The following is a 23,444-nucleotide window of genomic DNA, read 5'->3' as shown; positions in this document are numbered from 1 at the left end:
GTAAAGTAAGATGGAATTCACTGTATAACATATAGAGAAAAAATAAGCACCAATACTGAGAGCTAAAGAACAATAAAACGTCCAGTACTGTTTTGCATGTCTCTATTTTTGAACTCAACCAAACCAGGCACTATCCTCAGTTAAATTCCGAGAATCATCATCTGGAGTTCTGGACTTTCCAGTAGCAGTTGAATCTTGCACATGATTTAAGAAATTAGGATGACTATTTTATTCTGGTTTTAGGCGACAAGACAGTCCAAACTGATTTTTGAAGTTCAACTTGGTTTTAATTATTTTAGCAGGTCAAAAAATAATCAACTCTTGGAGAGCGTGAGTTCTTACCCTTCCAATTGTGCCTTGCAAGGAGCTTCTCACCATGATGAACTCTTCATGCAACATAGACTGTTCTTTTCAAATAGTCTCAATGAATGTTCTCTCCATAATTTATTTTTTGGGTGTTGACATGATAAATGTTAAATCAAGAAGAAAAAGTTATTACATTATCATAAGGTTCAGACTTAAACCATTACTCATATTGGGTGTGTCTAATTTTCATCAACTGCAAACCTTGATAAGCCAAACTCAACCTTCAGTTGCACTTTGACACAACCTTGTTTAGCCAGTCCAAGCTCAACAGCTTAATACTTGATTCAAACCCGTTTGGACTTGTGAATAGTGAATACTGCTGCAAACTATGCATTTGCAAAGGTATCATACCATCATCAACTTCTTGAAACTGTCTTGCCACAATACAATGAGATTCCCCTCAGATTCATTGGGATTTGCCCTTCAGAGATGTAACCAACCAAAGAAAATTGCAACAAGCATGTAGCAAGACATTCAATCTTTCGTGCTAATTGTTTTAATTATCATGACATTCAAGCTGAATAATCAGATTTTTATAAAATAAAATAAAATAAAGTGTATCAGACAGTTGGAAACCCAACAGTTGGGGTTATTTTGGTCTTAATACTGCCTCCCATGCATGTACAATTGTGTGAATTATGTGACAATATATTGAGTAGGCTCTATGTGAGTGATCAGCTCATTCAAGATAACAGCAAATCACAGATATTAGTATTCAAAGACAGATACATGGTACATTGTTATGTATCAGATAATTTTCAAAATCCTAGATCAAAACTAGGACAGTCATCTATTTCCCTTGTACATGTATGCTGCATAGAAGTCTTCCTTACATCATCAATAAGACCATGAGAAGCAGAAGCAGTCAAGCTTGATTTACCAAAAGCAAAATCTCCATCACACCACTTGGCATCAGCTTCAACTTTGTCTGAACAAGGCTGAAACAAACCGTTTGCAACAAAAATACATCAATTTTAAACCAAGCTTAAGGTTTCACAAACAAGAACTATAAAAATGAAAATCATAAAAGACAACAGAAAAAGAAAGAATAACTGTACACCAGATAAACATTTATGTAGTATGATGAAGGCATAACTGGGCATAACTGACAAATAGCTTAACTATTTGGATTCCAGCCAATACTCTACAATAAAAACATTTAAAAAAAAAAAAAACCAACTGTATTTGGTTACATTAATCTTTTTCCACCATTGAGAGTTCAGACTTCATATTCTTAAAAATCTACTACACTATTAATGTTGGGCTTCACCTATTGTAACAAATGGTATTTTGTGCTGACATCCCAATTGTACAAAAAAGACAACAAAACTGTCTTAGGACAGAATGTATATACAAAAGTTTCTATAGAGAGTAGGCTTAGTGATGATCTAGGATCTAAATGGAAGTTGAAAAGATAATAGAGAGAATTATGGCCAGACCTGGTGGGAGTTTCCATGGTTGACACCCTTGGACAATTCACTGCCACTACAACTAGATATTGCTGCAAAATTCATTCAGGTCAAGCTTTCTATTTAGTTAAATATTAAAATTAAAAAATAGAGAAACGTAGATGCACAATATTATATTAAAACTTGCCTTCCAAAGACATAAGATTAGGGGAATTCCCAATGCCTATATTTTTACTTGATTCTCCCATGCCTAAATTTTGACTTGATTCCACAACACCTGCATTTTGATTTGATTCATGACATTGCAAAGATGCTCTCACTATTTCACCATCTTCAGGAAAATCCAGTACAATAACATCTGAAAATTGATGTCCCTTAGTAGTGGAAGCTGGTTCAATTTTGCAGTCGTCCATATTGCCTACAACATTGCTTCCCCAAGCCGTAGGTTTTTGGAGGAAAGACAAGATTTTATGGGCTGCACAAATGGAAACCATGAATCACTGGCAGATAGATTTAATGCAGCAATGAGTTGAGATCAGAAATGAAGTTTATTAGACTATTTAATTATCTTTAAAGCAGACCAAAGTTTAACATGACAGATGAACTGAGTGTCTCTAGGACTGATGCCATTAGACATTCTATGGTAGGAGACACACAGACCAATCCTCAATTCTGTTGAGTGTATAACGTAACTAATGGCTATTTAAGAAGTGAAAGGCAGAAACAGAAGCACTAGGACCTCATATTTTACTAGCGCATTCATTCCCTCACAAACTTCCAAAAGCATTAAAGAAAACTAGAGATGTGTCTAAAAAGTTAAATGGGACACCCAAAAGAGTACCATTTTGCATAAAATCTACGAAGTGTGACTTGGCCAACATTAGTTGCATTAGAAATCATACATCTAGTCTTGGGCCTGGTGGCAGGACATTCACCATTTTTTTACCTTCTAAAACTTTATATTATGTAGGATGGGAAGATATAAGGAAACTTGTATTATGTAAACAAAGTTAATGTGCCACCAAAAAGAAACAAATGATAAAAAAGAAAAGACAACTTTTTAAAGTTTATAATGTTGCTTTCTGTGATGCAGTGCAACCTTTAACTCACCGTCACGCAAAGGCTTTTCTGTAGGTACTCTGCTGCTTAATTTGATCTCATCTACACTAGAGATGCTAAATTTTGAATCTGAATCTTTTTCTGAATGTGCATTGATTTGCAGTGCCCCTGTACAATCAGTCCAAAATATTTTCAGATGAGAGTAAAAGAGATACTGGGAATAGATTTATCTTTATTTTTTACATATTTTATTTATTCCAGGAGATGACTTTTATTTAGAAGAGTATCGAGTTTTTTTTTTTTTTTTTTTTTTGATAAATAAATTAAAACGTTTTTAAAACAGATAATAAACAATTAGAAGAGTATCAAGTTGATAACAAACAATTACACTAACCCTTTACAATGGATTTTCTGTCTTTATGACAATCCTGTTGCCCATGCATTAATCCTGATTTTTTAATGATATTTCCATCTTTCCCTTGAATATTCAAATGAATCAAATCTACTGGAGATTTATAGTTTCCTTCAGGTTCTCCAATGTCAATCAAATGAGCATCAAATGCTATTGATTCACCAGATCTTATAGCTTGACCTTTCTTCAGAAACCTGCTATCTATAAGTTTCCTGCTTGCATCATATAGCAACACCTGAAAAGGGACCGAAAAAGGAAGCTTATGCATCAATATGGACAGAACACCAGTGAAAGAAGAAAATAAAAGCAAGTCAATCTAGAAACTAAATGTATCACTTTACAGGGGATGCTTAATTACATTGTTGCTCAGTCAGTTATGCAGTGGGTGACAGGGAAAAGTAAAAAATCAATGATATGAAAAAATTAATTGAACGGGTCTCCACCAAGGCCAACAAACAAGATAATTATCTTGAGACTAAGACAAACTATAGTTCTGAAATTGACCTGCCTCCCCAGGGAGCCGCAAATTGCAAGTCGCAAGAAACCGTCATGATACTTCTTGGCTTTTTGAGTTAATTGTGTAGTGTACAGGACCTGCCATTCTATATGTAAAAAAAATGACATGTTAACCTGGGAAAAAAACAGAAAAGAAGATAAAACAACTAGGACAATATGCAATAGATCCCAAGGGAGATCCGAGATTCCACTGCAATGTAAAAATAATAATAATAAAAGAATCCTAGACAAGAAACAACAATCAATTTTTGTTCTGTTATTTTGACTGTGTTGATTGTTGAACTAATTGATGAAATTAGGCAAATCAAGTTTCTGTAAATGCACACGAATTGCTTTAGAATTATAAACATGGAGAATCTAGAAAAGCCAGTTTTGTTGCATTATTCTCATTCATATCGATCTTTGACATGCTGCAATGCCAATGCATGACATTCACAATTATGCCTGTATCAGAATATGGTCTTCATACATGACAGCATAGAAACAGCTGTAAGCTTCAAGCATATCACAAGTATTGAAATTCCAATGGCCTTATAAATAAAAACTATTGCATTTGATGAATATGAACAGCTCAATTACATAGCATTTTTTATTCATAAAGCATTCCAAATGAAAATATATACATAACATACAATCCGAAACACATATGGGGACATGCTAGGTAAAATATTTATTTTATTTTAACTTCTATTTTTTAATAATAAGATTTGAACTTAAGGCTCATCCCACGATTCCCTTTACAACCTGATCCAAGGTATGGTTGACAATGTAGCAATGACATTTGAGTTTCTCAACCATTTTTAGGACCAAAACTTCAGCTTGTGAGTTAATAAGGGTCACGAAATGGTATTAATGCAGTAGCAAACTCACAAACTGACCTGTTAAACTAGTATTTTCTGTATCCTGAATACTCTTTGGTGCTCCATACTTGTCCAGTTCACTCTTCTTGAACTCTGAAATGAAATCAGTAACATTTTGAGGATGAAGTATCATGCTAGCAATCATATGTCAGGGACAAAACTCCATTTCAACTCCCAAAACAAGGCAAAAGAAAGGGGGGGGGGGGGGGGGGTGGAAGGCCCTTGGAGCACAGATATTTGAAACACAAAAGTATGCAAATGCTTCCAAATCCCAAAACTAAAGCAATATATCAATTGTAAAGGCATAGAAGACTAAGGGAGAGAAAAAACAAAAAGTGAAAATACTTTAAAGCAGCTGAGGAGGTAGAATACATTAAACAATCACTGTGAGAAAGCAAAAATTTGAAGAATTAATGTTGATAAATATAGGAACCAACCTTGGCCAACAGGTTTATTGAGGTTAATACAGTTCTCTTGTCCATGCATTATCCCATTTTTCTTAACAACATTGAGATTGTTTCCTTGAACATTCAAATCCATGAGAGGTTTATGGTCTCCATCAAGTTCTCCAACTTCAACCAAATGACCATCAAAAGCTACTGATTCACCAGATCTTATCACTTCATCTTTCTTAAGGAACCTGCTATCTAATAGTTTTCTGCTTGCATCAAATAGGATCACCTGAATAGAGACCCAAAAAGCTGAGTGTTAAAGTCAGGTATGCAATCAAAATAAATTAGCTTGGAAAAGGACATAAAGAATGAGTGAGTTATTGAATGGTTTTTGATTTTATTTTATTTAGATCAACAAACAAGATGAATGGCCTTGTAAAAATAAATTCAATGAAAATAGCAAAGTCAACCTGCCTCCCAAGAGTTCCGCATGTTGGAAGTCGTAGAAATCCATCATGATACTTTTTGGCCTTTTGAGTTATTTGTGTAGTGTACAGAACCTGCCATTCTATATTGCAAAGGGGAACACTTTTTTTTTTAATAAGTAGAATTGCTTTATTTAAAAAAATAACACTTTATGTTCACCATGGTGAACACAAAGAGCCAAAAAAATTATAAAGGAAAGCTTGCAAAGGGGAACAAATTAAACAGCTAAAGCAAAACTAGGAAAAAATAATTAACAGAGAAGAATGCAATAAATCCCCTGGAGCTGAAGCAACAGGAAGCAACAAGTATCAATTTGACAATTAACCAACCCTTTGTCATTATAGTAATGAAAGTTCTGTAATGCTTCAGCATTTCATAAGACACGTTGCCCGAAAGAAAAAAGTCATATTCACAATGCAGTAAAAAAAACCTTGTGTCCATCAAAGGCACAGCAGCAAATTAACAATCTAACCTGTTGCGCTTGGTTTTTTTGTATCTGGACTACTCTGTGGTGCTTTATACTTGTGCAGTTCGCTCTTCTTAAACTCTGAAATGCAAGAAACTTTTAGAAGCTCACCAGGACCAGGTGATATACATGCACTACACCAATGTTAGGAAAAATGCACTTCTTTTGTGGGGAAATCCTTGAATGCTGATTGACTCAGACAATTGTCGTCTTTAATGAAAAGTAAACAGTAAAGCTAATTACATCTGAACTGGATATTTTCACCAAAAATTTAGGTTGCCCAGTAGCATTAGTCTACACCAGCTTAAATATGATCCATTACTTAATGTGTCAAAAACCCAATATCCTCTTATTCTAGTGATAAACTACCACTTGTCCCAAAATAGTAAATGGTGAGTTTAATCAAATAACCATTAATCTGAGACTCCACCCCACATGTGGGCTGAGACTTCCCCTCAATAAGTGAGGCCTAACAAGTGAAATTTAACTTTAAATATGAGATAGAGTGGAAACAGGCTTCAAATCCTAGACCACCAGCTCTACTCTAATACCATGATAAAGTACCACTTATACCAATATGTTAAGTTGATAGAAAAGTGTGAATTTAATCACTTAACCATTAATCTAACAAATAACAACTAGCCTCGAGAGAAAAAGGAAAAAAAGAAAAAAAGAAATTGACATTGCCAATGTTGTATGAAACTACAAATCAAATCATCTAAGTCATTATCCTAACCTCTAATAATCTTCTGTGATGGGCTCAAAGTTGGCCGTGCTTTGTTCATCTCCACATTGTTCTTTCTATCTTCGGAATGGAAAGCAAAAGAAATAAACAAAACTGAAAACGTGACTGAAAACTTATTAACTGAAAAGTTCTTAAGCAAAACATCATAAGGCTAAATACCAAAAGAAATCGAATGATTCCTAAACTTTTGTCCACGCCAATGACTCGGTTTCTCAGTGATTTTCTCATCTCTTCCTTGACAATTCAAACCAGATATTGTAGGCTTATGATCACCCTCGGGTTCGCCAACATCAATGAGATATGCATTGAATGTCAGTGTTTCGCCGCAACTAACTGCTTCATCTTTCTTCAAGATCCTGCATTCCAATAGCTTCTCGCAATCATCGTAGAGCATGACCTGTATACCAAACATCAATCCAATATCAAATTCTAATTTCTTCATAATTTGCTTAAAAAAAAAAAAAAAAAATCATAAAAGATAAAAGCATAACCTTCAAGTAAAGCAAGCCTAATACAACAAAAACACCTCGAGTAAATCAATTTCGGATCTTAATTTTGATCCAGAAAATGCACAAGCCGGTTTTTGTAAAATTAAAATTTATAACCACCTTGAATAACTTTATAATTTGCTAAAATTAAAACTTTCATGAAAGATAAAAGCATAATCTTCTAGTGAAGCTAGTATAATACGACATAAACACATTGAGTAAATCAATTTGGAAATAAATTTTGATCTAGAAAATGAATAAGCCGGTAATTATAAAAAATAAAAATAACAGTCACATTAGCTTGAATTTATAAGTACATAAACTACGAATTTATATACAAATTTGATCGTTCGAGCTCAGAATTTTGCAACATTTCCGGTTAGTTTGTCTAATTTAGAGAGTGCTTAACACGAAATTTCAATAATATTTACTTAACTGAAAAATCCAAGTAAAATTAAAATTTCTCGTCAATATTAGGGCTGGAAATAGAAAAAAAGAGTAGAAGAAGAAGAAGACCTTGTTGGTGGAGAAGTGGAGGTCTAAGAAACCGTCTTGGTAAACCTTGCGCTTCTGCTTCACGTGCTTTGTGTATGTCACGCTCCACCGCTTCACCTCCGCCATTTTCAGAGTCACGGACTGTCAAATTGTCACCAATGAATGGAGCCCTGAAGCCTAGTCTCGAAGATACACTGAAAATATGCCAGTGGCGGTACGCGGGAGTGACTATGTTTATGAATTGCTCTTTTTCTTTTCTTTTCTTTTTTTGGAAGGGGGTTTGAAAATATGCTATTTGCCTATTTGGTCTCAACTCTCAAACTATCTATTTTAAATTTTAATCCGGAATTTTTTTTTAGTTATTTTATTACAAATAATAGGTAAATCCATGTGTCATCATTTAATTGGGTCAACTAGCATATGTGATAAGTTGATGTGCTAACAATGAAATATAAAATATAAAGGAAAATCTAAATTCTAAAACTTTAAAGTGTTAAACCTTTATTTATTGAGCAAACAAGACAAACTTAAACCCAAATGTAAATTTCACTATTAAATGAGTCGAGTTTAAACATTATAATGTGTTTGTGAATAAACTCAAAAGCATGAGACTTGATTTCTATTTTTATTTGTTTACAGTTTAATAGTTACAATTACAACAATGAGGAAGGAGGATTTGAACCCTAATTCACTGAATATAAAACTTTTTTTTTTTTTTAGAGAGAGTTTTAACTTATGGCATCCACTCCTGATGATAGTTTTTTATCATCAGACTAAGACACCAATCAATTTTTGGTGTAGGCGGAGATTGAACCCTAGATCTCTTATACAACCATTAGAGACTTTACCAGTTGAGCTAACTGGAACCCACAATATAAAACATTATATATTCACACGTAGACATTTATAAAAACATGCTTAGATTCACACGTAGACATTTATAAAAACATGCTTAGATATAACTGATATTGAATTATAGAAAATGATTTGCTGCAAACTAAGTTGTAACAACTCCTACAAAAATGCATACATGTCAATGCCTTAAATAGATACCTGTCCAGACTTATATTTAAATAAAAATTTCATTGTCAATATTGAATCTTTCACCAAATAGCCACTTGACATGTGTGCATTTTGCAAAAGTTGCTGCAACTTAATTTGCAGCAAATCCTTGCTCTTGAATTATCTCAGTAAAAAATTTCACAAATAAATTATATTATTATATATAAATTTAGTTATTATATAATAAGTTAGTTTTGTAATTGTTGAGGACCATTTTTCCGGCCCATGTGGCATTACTTCATTGGCAATCCATGCCACATCAACATATTATTGATTTTTTTGGTAAATCTATTTAAAACCCAAAATAAGCTCATATCTCATTCAACTACATAGATTGGGCTCACATGACCCACAAAATCCTTACTTCGAAAGGCAAATTCATGGTCCACATTTCCTCTTCATCAATTGGGATCATAACCCCACGATATCATCAACATCAAAATATGGATTAGGCTTAAGTAATGAATCAAAACTCACGGCCTATATTACCTCTCTTACACTCATGGCAAGCAGTTTCTTCAACAAAAGCTCATATTTACACAAAATAACAACAAAACCCGAGGTACGTCATCTCATCTTTGGCTTATGACCCAAGCTCTTAAGTCTCTTTGGGGAAACTTTGGGAGTCGTGGTTTGGAGGGCCAAGAGGTATGTTCAGTAAAGCTCCAGTGGTTTATAGTTGACAAAAAAACATGTTACTTGGCGTGTCTTTTCCAACTCCCTAAACTCTGACGAGTCCGTGTGTAGTGGGTAACATATGGTAAGCATTTCTTATCACATAACACTTTAAATGATAAAATTCCCCATTGTTTTTTTCCTAAAACTTAATATTCATCATGTGACAAATACTCAATATCTCCAGCCATCTACTGCTGGGTAACTGTTCATTCAATCCCGAGCTATTACTTACAAATTTAGAAATTTCATTATATTATTCTACATAAATCTCATTACTTCTTTCAGCTAAAATCGAACTTAAACACATGGCCTAATCTGATTGGCTATCTTTAATCTCCAACTATATACAAAATATTAATGATATCTCTAATACTCAGCTGCTGTCTACCACAATCAGACCATATATGTCTCTACCAGTTACTAGAGCAAAGCATTAAATACTCTTCTTGCTCACCAAGATTATGTCACAGCCCAATGAGACCTTGACTAAATCTCCAAAACTTCATTAACTTTCAACCAATCCTTCTATTACTTGCTAGAAATGTGTTGTAATGGAACCTTGCACCAAAAACACAAACACCCAAAAAATGAAACATTTCCAGCTGAACCTCAGCAGTGTATTCAGCACTTGACACCTGGCTGGGAGTAATATCATCAGCCATTTAATGCTGAAATCCCAGCAACCAGCTGCTATACCTAAAATAGCAAGATACCCTTCAAAGAGATCTTATCATTTTCAGCCAAATCCATTCAATAAATGCTGAATATCCTCTCCAGCAGTCTGAAATCATCCATCTGACCTCATTGGCTTTTGCTCAAAGCAAGCAGCTGTTTTATGATAGCTGTGACAACTGTCTCATGATAGCTGTCATAACTTTTTCTGATAGCTGGGACAACTTTTTCATGATAGATGTCACAGCTTTTCCTGACAATTGGGACAGCCTTTTCAGAACAGCTGTGACAGCTGACCCAGCAGCCTGAGCATTACTAATTTTTTCCACATTTGGCTAAAACCAAAACCAACTATTGAGACTACCTTTCTCTTGTTAAAATACCTTCCTTTTTCTACTATTCTTTCCCTAGTAGCTCTTACCCAAAATAGCAAGAATACCTTAAGCCAAAACATACCATTCTTGGCCAAATCTTAAGATGGATTCTCTGAAAATTCATTGCTGTTTGGGACAGATTTTGGCTGAGATTCTTTGCTAAAATACCCCCTTAAACTCAGCTCTAAAGGGGGACCCTTGATGAACACCTTAAAAGGGGGACACCAATGGAGGGGAACTCTCTTATAAACTTTTCTCTCCATCTAATAATCTTCTTAAACTCTTAATGAAGTTTTGAGCTTATGAGATTTTTAGTTTCTAAATTAGAAACTAAACTCTTCAGCCCTTAGTTCATAAATGCCATTCATAAGCCTTCATACAATCCCAGCAGAAAATCTCAGCAGCTTTGTTAAACACACTACAATACCATTACTCTCTTATACTCATTCTCTCACCCTCCATATTCAGAAAACACATCTATATTACTGCTCCTATCTCCAAATACCAAAACACATCTCCATACTCTTCTCTTACAAAATCTTTCCTCTAGGAAAGCAATCTCTACAACTTCTCCAGCAGTTATAATCTCATATTTTTACTATCCTTAACCTCCATATCTCTCATACTTCTATATATCATACATATTACAAATACTTCATCCGACAAAATATCTATATCTTTTATCATCTCCACACTTTTCAAGAGATATCAAACATTCATACTAAAAGCCCTTCTCATGGAAGGCATGAACTTCTATTACTAAAGCCCTTCTCCTAGAAGGCACCAAGATCTTATATCAAAACACTTCTCTTAGAAGGCACAACTACTTCTTACAAAAACCCTTCTCTTAGAAGGCACAACTACTTCTTACATAAAACCATTTTCTTAGAAGGCACATATACTCCATATGAAAGCCCTTCTCATGGAAGGCAACACTATTCATAATTTTACAACAATTAAAAGAGCATTGTCGAATGAGAAACTCATTTAAGTGCATGATAAGAGGGGCAAGCTTAACCAGCCCCTACACACAGCCCGACATACTCTCTCTCCCTCCAGTTACACCCATTTGTCCCCTTCAATCTTGAAGTCATCATAGCAAATTGCCTTTCTACCGCCGGAGTCACTCTGCTAGGATGCTATCTACTCACTGATGCTACACTGCTGGGGCTGCAAACCATTAGAGATAAGTGACTCAGCTTCCATATCTTTAAATTTACATCATTGAATACATGATTACTTCACATTTAAATACATATTACTTTATTCCAACTACTATTACAACTATTAACTAAGGCTTAAACTCATTTAAATGCATGATAAGAGGAGCAAGCTTAACTAGCCTCTACTGCTGGCATTCTGCTAGAATCCTATCAGCTCACTGATGCTATATAGCTGGAGCTATAAACCATACAAAGATAAGTGACTTTACTTCCATATCCTTAAATTTACATCATTGAGTATATGATTGCTTCACATTTAAATACATATTACTTAATTTCAACTACTATTACAACTACTAATCAAAGCTATCATATCAAACACATATTACATATTTACTCAACCATTATCGTGATTCATAGATTTTGGCCTTAATGATTTTGTAGGCTTAAAAATATACCGGTAGCTGTTGGACCATATGACCCAATGTTGAGTTCCGGACGCAACTCCCCAAAAAGAACCCAGGCCTAGTAAGGTCATCCCTCCAACGGACCACACGTGGCTGGACAACCGAAAAAGGCCCCTGAACAATAGTAAAAATGAGGTGAATCTCATTTTCATAATTTCATAAGCAAAAATATTCTATCTAATTAACTCAAACATAATAATTTCAATTATAATTTAGTTCTTAATTATAAGTATTAATATGTGAAAATTTTGTAGTTGTAGCATTTATCATATATGAACAAAAAAAATCAAAGTAATTCATGAACAAACAAGCTTGAGTTTGTTAACAAAAAAAAAAAAAAAGAATTAAGTTTGAATATATAATTTAGTTTGTTTTACAGTTCTGTCGATGACCAAAACAAACCCTCATGAGTTGGGTTTTAAACTTGTAAAAGTAATATGGATTGGGCTGGATTGAAAATTCATCAACCCAAATACATCCTTGAAAAATACCACAATTCCAACCCAACCGATCCATGATTGATTACTACTGGTTGCATGAAGGCTGTTTTGACTTTTGTGTGGAATTGACTGATGTCCAAACGAAGTCGTTTAACCTAAGGAAAACGGGAAAAAAAAAAAAACCCAAAACTCATTCTTTCTTTTTCCTCTTACTTCATTAAAAAAGGAGCTCTCAAAAACTGTAAGTTTAACACTCTCCCATCCCAATTCCCAAGTCAATCCAATTCTTATTCTCTTCAAAATTATACGCTATTTATTATTTTGATTTAATTTTCTAATCCTCTATTTCCACTTTTATCGTAGACTCAAAAATCTGGATTTTGTTTAAAAAAAAAAAATTTAATCCAAGGAGACCCCAGATATGGTAATGAAACTTTCTCCTCCTTATTTGATTGAAATCAGAGATGGGTTTTACTGGGTTGATTTTTTTTTTTTTTTTTTTTTTTTTGTATTTTAATTAAATTGTTGATGGGTTGCAGTCAGCGCTTTTTAATTTCCATTCGTTTTTGACGGTGGTGCTGCTAGTGATTTGCACGTGCACTTTTCTGAAGATGCAGTTCCCAACCTTTCTTGAACAGAAAACCGGGTTCGTTGTTGCTTTATCTTTATTTTTTAGTCGTTTTATTAGTTGGGCATAAACAAAATTGGCAACTTATTTATATTGTGCAATTGTAATTTTGTTTTGGGTGTAAATTTTGCTTTGATCTTGTTGATTATAATTAGTATTTTGTGGGTTTTGACTTTTGAGTGGCCTAATTCTTTTCTACATTGTCTGGGTTTAGCAGTAATGTTGCAAGCATTTTAAGTATTTGTGATTTTCCTATGGATGTTCAATGGTCTTATTTTTTCTAATACCATCCACTACATAAATCCATGGACTGCGTTTTGAGTTTAAAATTAGCGTTTATAAAAAAGTTACAAGGAGTTGCTGTTATGAAACAGCGTTTTGGGTTTTAAAAACGCACTTTTATGCTCCCAAATTGCCTAACCAAATGGTCTCTTGATCTCATTGTCCATCCCATTATTAGAGGATGATGTGTCATTTGAGGTAGAGCTCATTGGGATTCTGGGGGCATTAAGTCTTCAAAGCAGTTCTATCGTAACTAGTATGTATAATTTTGTCCTTCTGCAGCAATTCTTAGTATAGTTCGAGCATTGTACTAAGAAATGCTTAAAGACAGTCCTTATCAGCACGAGTTTACTGTTTAGGCTGAGATATAGTATTTTATGTTAAAATGTGATTTTTTTTTTTGGGGGGGGAATATTTTTGAGTTTATTTTGCACTGTTTGGAGCTTGGGCAGCTATCTCTTTGTTGAGATTGTATAGAGTGACATTTATAAGATGTATAGTTATTCTGCTTGGCTGCTTGTTTTTTGTGGATAATAGGCGTGGACACATGTATGCATGTTGTGAAAATGCTAGGTCATGAATTCTAATACTTGACTCTTTAAGTGTTGTGGATAAGTATTTTACTAACCTGTTATTCCCATCCTAGTCAAATGTATGAGGGTTCTCTCCCCAATTAGTTATTCTTTAACATTGTTTCTAGTAGTGTCTGTTCTGTTTATTTGATCACTTTTATCTTCTAAAGAAATGCTCTTCATAACATTTGTATTTAGCTTTGTTTATGTGTGCCTGTGTGTATAAGATTTGGTAATGTACAAATCAAAATTTCCCTTATAGTGTGTCTTCTACTGGCAGGTTTCGGGGATTCTTTTGGAAGGCAGCTAGAATTGGTAGGTTTATCAAGTTCTTTTCGTGCATGTTTGCTATTACTATACATGGATAAAGGCATAGACTGACATTGAAACATTGGTTGGATCTTCTAGCAATGCTACTCTACATATGTCTTTTAGTAATGCTGATTCATTCCATGCATTAGGGCTTGTCCATGAGGACGATAGAAACCCATAGTCCCAACTGCAGAACCCCACAACCTGGGAGAAGAGCTGAAGAATACACAAAATAATTAGTGGCCAATGCTTTTATATTGAGTATCAACTATCAACATTTGACACAAATAAATGGATCTATTTTTATAAATGCTTGGCTGGTGATTTTTGAGCCAGCTACATACTGACTAACCTTCAAACAATATATCTGCCTACTCTTGTAGTCTGCTATCTTTCAGATACTACATGTCAAATCTGCTACTAATGTTCTGAGTATCTGATGCCTATCAAAAAAAGAAAACTTCCGAGTATCTGATATACCTGGTCAACCCTTTAACATTAGATGTTGTTCTTTAGCCTGCATTAGATGCTCTAATTGTTCAGTAGATGACCTGTGCTATCTTCTTAAAACAGGTGAACGTTTGAGCCCTTGGGTAGCTGCAGGATGCTTCACTATGGGTGTTTCAATCATATTTTTCTGAATAGGGAAATCTCTTGTACATGTGGGAATAATCCCATTTTTTGGTTCATACGGTCGACCTTTTGATCCATTCGGTGCTATTGATCGCTTTTATATGATAAGACATTCTGGTTTCAATGATTTTGACATGTCAGCTGTAATAGATAAGTATATGGCGACTTTTTGCTTTATCTTGAGCAGTCATCTTTGAATGGGATATTTTTATCGGATATTTTTATCATTTCATGTTTGTTGGCGCTTGTGTGATATTTTTTTTTTGGTGATGAAAGCATGTATGTAATTATGTATTATATATTAACCACCAAGAACCTTGTACTCCATTAGTTGGTATATTTTAGTATTTCTAATCAAATCCCTTCTCACCCATTGTAACTATTAAATTATCAAAAATAAATAAATAAATAAACACTGTACGAATCATATATAATGTCCCGAAAAATATTTACCACTCAAAAAGAGAAAAAAAAGTCTTTGTCTAAAGGAATGCCTTAAGAAATCACTTAGCACATGTTAGGTAATTGTAAAATTATTGGTTGGTTTCCAAAAATTTTTCATTGTGATCCGAAATGACCCTTCTCAGAAGCAATCAGAGGTTATTGAATTCCCAGGTGAACATGAGTTGATTAAAAATTAGCATTTATTTTGAAGGAAATTGATGAAGAGAAATAACGTTCTGATGCATTTACTAACTTACACCTTTCTGTCAACCAAACTTGATCTTTTGTTCAAAAAGTTACAAGAATAACTTTTAAAAAAAAAAGTAGAAGGAATTTTATAAAAAAAAAAAAAAAAAATTCCTGTCCAATTCCTACTCTATACAGCCGGGATAGTTGAACTCCTAAACATTGAATCCCAAAAAGGCCCAATAAAGCATGACAAACAGGATGAATAGAAATTCTCTATCTTGCTCTTAGTATTCTACCTTTAGTGTTCAACCTTATGCTTCACTAATCATGGCTTGTCAAGTGTTTAATATTTTTTCTCCATTTTAAACTCTAATTATTTTATAAGGGAGGGAAAAAGAATATGCGATAATATAAGATTGATGGAGAATAAATTGGAACACTCAAAAATAGGATTTTTTTTTTTCCTTGTTAGGTGAGGAATTCCAGATGGTATTAAAATCTATTTGGAAAGGTACTGGGCATAATCTAAGACAATGGTCTTGGAAAAACTTAGTTCATAAGTCATAATTCGGTCCATATATACACACACCATTGAGTTTCAGCCACAAACAACGAACCGCGATTAGGACAAGTTTGACATTTTTTGGCATTAAATCTATCCTCCTCCAATGAATGAGAGCCTTGAGGGATGAAAGAGCATCACGAGTTCTCAATCCAAAGCATATAGACATAGAGCTTGAAAGCATGAAAATTAATCCACCTTCTGCCAATACCATATCCAGCATTCCTATTGAAAGCAAAGAACGAAGACCACTAATAAGTCTGGTCAAAGCAGTGGCACTAAAGATATCTAATCCACTAACAAGAAGTCTAGAAGACTAGAACAACTTTGAACATAGCCTTAAACTTGATCTCCCAATATAAAAATAAATAAAATAAAATAAAGAGTAGTGCTATGGGTATAATACTTTCACAACAAAATTTATGTAGTCAGTTGTTATTAATTCTCATATGAGCCTACCACTAACATCACTTTTTTACCTAATATTTACAACTTATTACCTAGACTTTGTTGTGAAAATATTATGTTTGTAACTTTATTCCAATACATATTTCTTAGAAGAAGATCATCTAAGAGAGCTATGTCAACATGAGTCTAAGAAATTTGCCACGTTACCACAATTCAGATGACCAAAACTTCCTTAACACAATGTTTGGAAGGACTACTAGCTTGCTCCTAGAGCTTAGCTCATACTATGCCATGGACATATACTTTTTCATAACATGTTGAAGTAATAACTCGTACAATTTAGATGATTTGGGGCTTCTAAAGAGATTCGCTCCCAGAACTAGGTTCAAGTTATGCTCTATATACGAACTTTCTCTGGAGGGTAAATTGTAATTAATTTAATATTACTTTTACTCGGGTTTAAAATTTATTTATTTTTAATAGATACGATAAGATTTGAACATGAAGATCCATAATAATTTTATTTATTTATTTATTATTATCAAGCAAAAAATCAATTGATTTTGGTGTAGGTGGGATTCTAACCCAAATCCCAACAAATTCTATTAACTGAATTAACTAGAACCCACCTCAAGTTCATAATTAATATAAATTTTTTTTACACCCAATCATCTATTGCCACCTTGATAAAGTGTGAAATTCCATGTAAATACGTGGATCAATAATGGTACATATATTCCCTCCACACACAAAGATAATAATGGCACATATGTAACATTTTTAGAAATAAATTTCATAAGTACTAGCTAACATTTATACACTATCAGTTTTCTCACCCACAGTCAACCAAGTCAGTAATCTTTTTTTTTTTTTTTTTTTTTTTTTTTTTTTCACTGAATGAAAAGAGGGGGTCTCCGATGTGGGCTCATAGACCTCACGTCACATGACAACAATAAATAATACCACGTGTATCACATGAGCCTTACTAAGGCTATTACTCGAACTGCTGTTTTCTAGGTACTTACAGAATGAAGACTCCCACCACCAAGCCATGACAGTAAGTCAGTAATCTTAATGTAAGTGAATATTCTTACACGTTCTTTTGTTTTTTGAGAAACATTCTTACACATTCTATGTGGATTACAATCATTACATAAGTAACCAATCTCTTTTTAACTTTCTGAACATTGTGTCATTCCGAGAAACAATCCCAGCTTTTAATAAAGAGCCAAAGTACAAACAAAACACAAACACAAATACAAATACATATACATATACAAAAACACCAACGACAGTAACAGTTGGAGAGTAAAGGAAACCAAAATGGCCGAACCGGAGGAAGAGAAGAACTCGGCCTTCTCAACTATTCAAAAGTCAACGGATCACCAAAACATAGAACCGTTCATGGACTTCGAAGATCTTGATATTGGTTCCTGGCAGTTGGATCAAATCTCCTTCTTCAACGACATTAACGGTAACACTAACGACCAGCTCCAGCCCATGTCACCGTTCTTAATCTCGAACTCTGACCATAACTACTCTTCTCTCTGGGCTTTGGCTGATGAAAACGAAGACTTAGCGCAACCCAGCTCAGCTCCCCTGGAGCTCTCCTGTGAGTTTCTGATTTTGCCTTTTTGTTTGGTTATTTATGACGGGAAATGTTGTGCTTGAAAAGTTATGATGTGGGTGTTGCTTGTTTTTTAGTTTTAGCTTCAGATTTGGGTGTGTAATAGTTTCGTTCTTTGTGTGTGGTTGTGTGTTAGTGTTGCTTTAACTTCAATTTTCAGATTTGGGTATTTGTTGAATATGTGGAAAAGTTATTTTTTGAACATATAATAATCTGAATTAGTGAATTGGATGATGTTTGATGATCTGCTCGGCCACCCGGGGGATTTAACTCAGAGACTTTGTAATCCTCTGCAATTGTTTTGAATAGATTAGATTAAATGGGTTTGTATTGTTTAATTATAAAAATGCAATAGTTGATAATAAGGGTGTGGTTTGTGGAGAGGTATTCGCATGGGATGGGAGGATTTTAGCAAAAATTGTCAGTTTGTTGTTGGGTTAGGGAATAGAGTGAGGTTTTAGCAGGATGGGTGGTATGGGGATCAACCTTTTCAATTGGCTTTCCCAAGGCTGTATGGTATTGCCATTGTTAAGGAGGTTTCTGTAGAAGTTTCTTTGTTAAGGCAGGGGGCGGAGGATAGAAGGATTTGCAATGTTTGTTTTATTTGAGAATTTAATGATTGGGAGATGGTTGAAGGGTTGCATTTTCTTCATATATTGGGAGCTAATACTCCTCCAATGGATGTGGGAGACCGGATGAAATGGAAGTTGAAGCCTAATGGGGATTTTGACATCCGGTCATTATAACAAATTAAGGGATTCTCCTTCAATTGTCTTTCCTTGGAAAGCTATATGGAAAGCAAAGGCCCCTAGACAAGTTTCATTTTTGTTTGGTGTGTAGCTTGGAATAAGATCCTAACGGGTGATAACTTGAGATTGAGGAGATTGGTTTTTGTGGACTGGTGTATTATGTGCCGACATTGTGGAGAGACGGTAGACCACTTACTTCTTCATTGTGAGATGGCTTATCGGTTATGGAGCTTCGTCTTTATGACTTTTGGCTTGTCTTGGGTTACACCTAGATTGATCCCAAATTTGCTTTTTGGTTGGTGGAATTGGTTGGGGAAGCATCCGTCTCAGATTTGGAATTTAGTTCTATTGTGCATCCTTTGGTGTATTTGGAAGGAACGGAATCGGCGGACTTTTGAGGATTTGAATAATTCCGATGATCAGATGCTTGCTTCTTTTAGTGGAACTCTTTTTGATTGGTCTCGGGCTTGGGGACTCACGACTAGTGATTTTCTCTCTTCTTTCCTTAGCTCTCTTTCTCTTTGTAATTAATATGTTGGTTGGTTTTCTTTTTTGTTTTTTCTCCATTTTCTTCTTCTTGTATTTTCTGGGTTTGCTCTATGTTCTTCATGCATAGAGTAGCCTTTCGTATATATAACATTCTTACTTATAAAAAAATAATAATAATAATAATAAGTTCTAGCTCAGATAGCACTTTCTTGCTTCAGAAAGAATGGGGTGGAGGGTGAGGTCATGGATTCAAGATTCACTTGGTGTGTTGATAATGTACCAATAGAAGGAAAATCAAATGAAACTACTGGATGGGTTGGTAACTTGCATACTGAAGAAAACTCAATAGTTTTGCAGTTTCTGTGTAAATTAAAGAGGTTTACTCATGTGAGTTCTGACTTTGAAGTTTTATTGATTGAAGGTACTCCCTATTTAGAGACTGAAAAGCCAATGGAGAAAGATGATATCACGAGGTTTCCTTCTCCACTTGTAGGACAGTTGCCCCTGGATAACCCAGATGGGTATTTTGTATTCAAGGAGAGGATGATGCAAGCTCTTCGGCACTTCAAAGATATGACAGAACAAAATGTTCTAGCTCAGATTTGGGCACCTGTAAAGGATGGGAGTCGGTATGTGCTCACAACTTCAGGGCAACCTTTTCTTATTGGTACACTTGGCAATGGACTTCATCAGTTTAGGGCAGCCTCTGTAATGTATAAATTTGCTGTCAGTGAAGACGGAGCGCTTGGGCTTCCTGGCCGTGTGTTCCGGCAAAAGTTTCCGGAATGGACTCCAAATGTGCAGTATTACTCCTGCAAAGAGTATCCACGTCGTGTTCATGCCCAGTGCTTTAATGTTCAGGGAAGCTTGGCATTGCCTGTGTTTGAGCCTTCTGGCCAGTCCTGTGTTGGTGTAGTTGAGCTCATCATGAACTCATCAAAGATCAACTATGCACCTGAGGTTGATAAAGTGTGTAAAGCACTAGAGGTTGGGTCTCTTTTCCCCTTCTTGTTCATGCCAGATTTCATACTATTTTCTTCTTTGTGATTGCTAGATGATGATTCTACTGTATATGAGATTCTTTTGGAAAATGTTGTTTTGCCTATGAGACTGTTCACCTTGCAAAATTGGAACTTCAAACATTTCAAGATTCATCAGTCACATAATTTCAATTCTTCTGCAGGCAGTCAATCTGAGAAGTTCTGAGATATTGGATCATCCAAACACACAGGTGATCTGCAACTATCATGCATGTCAAATTTGTATATTTTGGAGAACAAAAAAATAAAATACGGTGTTCTTATTTCATTCTGTTTCCTTTTCTCACTGATATATATATATATATATATATATATATATATATATATGGCAATCCTTTTAAACCAGATTTACAATGAAGGTCGCCAGAATGCACTAGCTGAAATTTTGGAGATATTGGCAGTAGTGTGTGAAGCACACAAATTGCCTTTGGCTCAGACCTGGGTTCCATGTGAGAATCGCAGTGTTCTGGCCCATGGTGGTGCTCTGAAGAAGAGCTGTGCTAGCTTAGATGGTAGTTGCATGGGACAAGTCTGCATGTCTACAACTGATGTGGCAGTCTATGTTGTAGACCCTCACATGTGTGGTTTCCGCGAGGCCTGCATTGAGCATCACTTACAAAAGGGCCAGGGGGTTGCTGGGAGAGCATTTTTATCCCATAACTCATGCTTCTGCGGAAACATTACCCAATTCTGCAAAACTGAGTACCCCTTAGTACACTACACACGTATGTTTGGGTTAACCAGCTGTTTTGCAATCTGCTTACGGAGCACTCATACTGGAGATGATGATTACATTCTAGAATTTTTTCTGCCCCCTAGCATCACAGACTTGTATGAACAACAGATTTTATTGGGCTCCCTATTGGAAATGATGAAGCAGCATTTCCAGAGTCTTAAGATTGCTTCTGGTATTGAACTTGAAGGGGAAGTATCTGTCGAAATTATTCAAGTTTCTACAGACGGGATAGGGGATTCAAGACTTGAATCTGTACGAATAACCCAATCTATAAAATCACCACCTGGTCCTGACGGCTTGCACATTGTGGAAGATATGGTGCAGCTAGATTCATCAGAACAGCAGTTAATGGTTCACTTAAATGACACAAATAATAAAGGGATTGTTGCTAGCAATGCGGGTGGAAGACTTGATCAATTTTCTTCTTTAGAGAATGAAGACATGAAAAAGATTTCAGAGAGGAGACGCAGAAAATCTGAGAAATCAATTAGTCTAGAAGTTCTCCAACAATATTTTTCTGGGAGTCTTAAAGAAGCTGCAAAGAGCCTTGGTGGTATGTATATTTTTACACTAAAAAATTGTTGCTTGAAATTTTTCTTATATGATTCAGGTGATGCTGATTTTGTTATGCACAAAAATTGGATTATATGTCTGTAATAGCAATTAAAATGTATTGTTCTTAGAAATATTCTTGCTTTGCAGTTTGCCCGACTACAATGAAGCGCATTTGTAGGCAGCATGGAATCTCCCGATGGCCATCTCGCAAGATCAAGAAGGTCAACCGTTCCCTATCTAAGCTACAGCGTGTAATAGATTCTGTTCAATGTGCTGAAGGAACATTTGGTTTAGGTTCTCTCACCACAAGTCAAATACCTGTATCTGTTGGCTCTCATCCTTCCAGTCTGAACAGGTCCAATAAACAAACATCACCAAGCTTTAAAGTCTCTGAACCTCAGGAAAAGAATGGATCATCCACTTGTAAAATGCTTGATGAACAGGCAGCAATTGGTGATCAATTGCTTAGAGGAAGAATGTTGAGTCCACAGAAAGTTATTCATGATCAAAGTAGATCTCCACCAGAGCATGGTAAAAGCTCAAACAGTTCCAAAACGAGGAGCCGTTCATGTGAAGAGAGTGCTGGGACTCCCAATTCCCAAGGTTCATGCCAGGGTAGTCCCCCAAATGAAAGCACACTGGTGGGGCATCCATATGTTTCTGCCATTAATGAGCAATGTGTAAATGTGGAGGGCTCTCCTGAATCGCCATATCAACTCACAGCAGCACCAAATATATCACCTACGAACTCAATACCTGATGCTTTTTTGATGACAGAACCTCAAGAATTATTTGGAGGAATTCTGATTGAGGATTCTGGAAGTTCAAAAGACTTGAGAAATTTGTGTCCTTCAGTAGCAGATGCTATGGTGGATGAACAGGTCCCAGAATTTTGTTCGACAAACCCTCCATGTCCCAGTATGGCTTCCAACCAACCTATTCCTTCTCTTGTTCACAAAATGCCTCATGTTACAGCTAGAAATGAGATGAAGAGTGTGATAATAAAGGCAACATATGGAGAGGATATTATTAGGTTTCGGATCTCTTTGAATTCCGATATGTTGGAATTGAAAGAAGAAGTGGCGAAAAGGTTGAAATTGGAGGTGGGTACATTTGAAATCAAGTATCTGGATGATGATCATGAGTGGATATTGATAGCCTGTGATGCTGACCTGCAGGAGTGCATGGATATTTCAAGATCAGCAGGCAGCAATATGATCAGGCTTTTGGTTCAAGATGTAATGCCCAATCTGGGTAGCTCCTGGGAGAGCTTTGGGGACTGAGGAGTGGGGATTAGATTGTACATATTAGTCAAGTTTAAAGCCCCATTCTTGTAGTGATAGGATGCTAGGTTAGTTGTAGATATTGGTTTTGAGTATGCTAAAGTTGTAACAAATTTTCCATCAAATTAAAGAAGTGGAAAATTGTACTAGCGGCTGAGAATCATTTCTTTTCATATATGTACTGATAGTAACTCTTTACAACTAGGAAGTAGGAACCCTCATAATATGTACAAAGTTTTCCTCCAAAGACTATTCTGCCATGAAACCACCTCAACGTATGTAAAGATTCTTCGCATTGGAACTTGTAAAATTAACATACAACTCAAAACTCAAAGCATCTAAAACTGTATGTGCTTGAAAGTAGGGTAAGATCTGATATCATAAA

At 35.3% G+C, this 23,444-nt stretch overlaps 3 protein-coding genes across 6 annotated transcripts; 2 read left to right on the top strand and 1 right to left on the bottom strand.

Moving 5' to 3' along the window:
* Nucleotides 1-877: 877 nt before the first annotated feature.
* LOC126713270 (uncharacterized) lies at nt 878-7,973 on the bottom strand. Of its 2 annotated transcripts, XM_050412977.1 has the most exons (13): nt 7,716-7,972; nt 6,871-7,108; nt 6,703-6,771; nt 5,973-6,047; nt 5,485-5,582; nt 5,060-5,303; nt 4,641-4,715; nt 3,751-3,848; nt 3,229-3,481; nt 2,886-3,002; nt 1,963-2,250; nt 1,806-1,867; nt 878-1,304 (listed from the first exon to the last, which is right to left on the bottom strand). In XM_050412977.1, exons 1-13 carry the CDS (start codon nt 7,818-7,820, stop codon nt 1,125-1,127), a joined length of 1,902 nt encoding a protein of 633 aa, XP_050268934.1. In that variant the 5' UTR covers nt 7,821-7,972; the 3' UTR covers nt 878-1,124. The 2 variants fall into 2 exon arrangements, with proteins under 2 accessions (XP_050268934.1, XP_050268935.1); XM_050412978.1 differs by lacking the exon at nt 6,703-6,771 and having other exon boundaries at nt 7,716-7,973.
* A 4,731-nt stretch (nt 7,974-12,704) lies between these two features.
* LOC126713269 (uncharacterized) lies at nt 12,705-15,204 on the top strand. Of its 2 annotated transcripts, XM_050412976.1 has the most exons (5): nt 12,705-12,791; nt 12,914-12,974; nt 13,090-13,196; nt 14,313-14,347; nt 14,918-15,204. In XM_050412976.1, exons 2-5 carry the CDS (start codon nt 12,972-12,974, stop codon nt 14,983-14,985), a joined length of 213 nt encoding a protein of 70 aa, XP_050268933.1. In that variant the 5' UTR covers nt 12,705-12,791; nt 12,914-12,971; the 3' UTR covers nt 14,986-15,204. The 2 variants fall into 2 exon arrangements, with proteins under 2 accessions (XP_050268933.1, XP_050268932.1); XM_050412975.1 differs by lacking the exon at nt 12,705-12,791 and having other exon boundaries at nt 12,800-12,974.
* A 2,564-nt stretch (nt 15,205-17,768) lies between these two features.
* Nucleotides 17,769-23,343, top strand: LOC126713267 (protein NLP7-like). 2 transcript variants are annotated; one of them, XM_050412972.1, is made up of 6 exons: nt 18,051-18,192; nt 19,664-19,760; nt 19,867-20,432; nt 20,629-20,676; nt 20,832-21,774; nt 21,924-23,343. In XM_050412972.1, exons 2-6 carry the CDS (start codon nt 19,757-19,759, stop codon nt 23,057-23,059), a joined length of 2,697 nt encoding a protein of 898 aa, XP_050268929.1. In that variant the 5' UTR covers nt 18,051-18,192; nt 19,664-19,756; the 3' UTR covers nt 23,060-23,343. The 2 variants fall into 2 exon arrangements, with proteins under 2 accessions (XP_050268928.1, XP_050268929.1); XM_050412971.1 differs by lacking the exon at nt 19,664-19,760 and having other exon boundaries at nt 17,769-18,192.
* Nucleotides 23,344-23,444: the final 101 nt, after the last annotated feature.

This window comes from Quercus robur, chromosome 2 (assembly GCF_932294415.1).
Source record: "Quercus robur chromosome 2, dhQueRobu3.1, whole genome shotgun sequence".
Classification (NCBI taxonomy): Eukaryota; Viridiplantae; Streptophyta; class Magnoliopsida; order Fagales; family Fagaceae; genus Quercus; species Quercus robur.
This window is presented reverse-complemented; position numbering and strand designations above follow the sequence as displayed.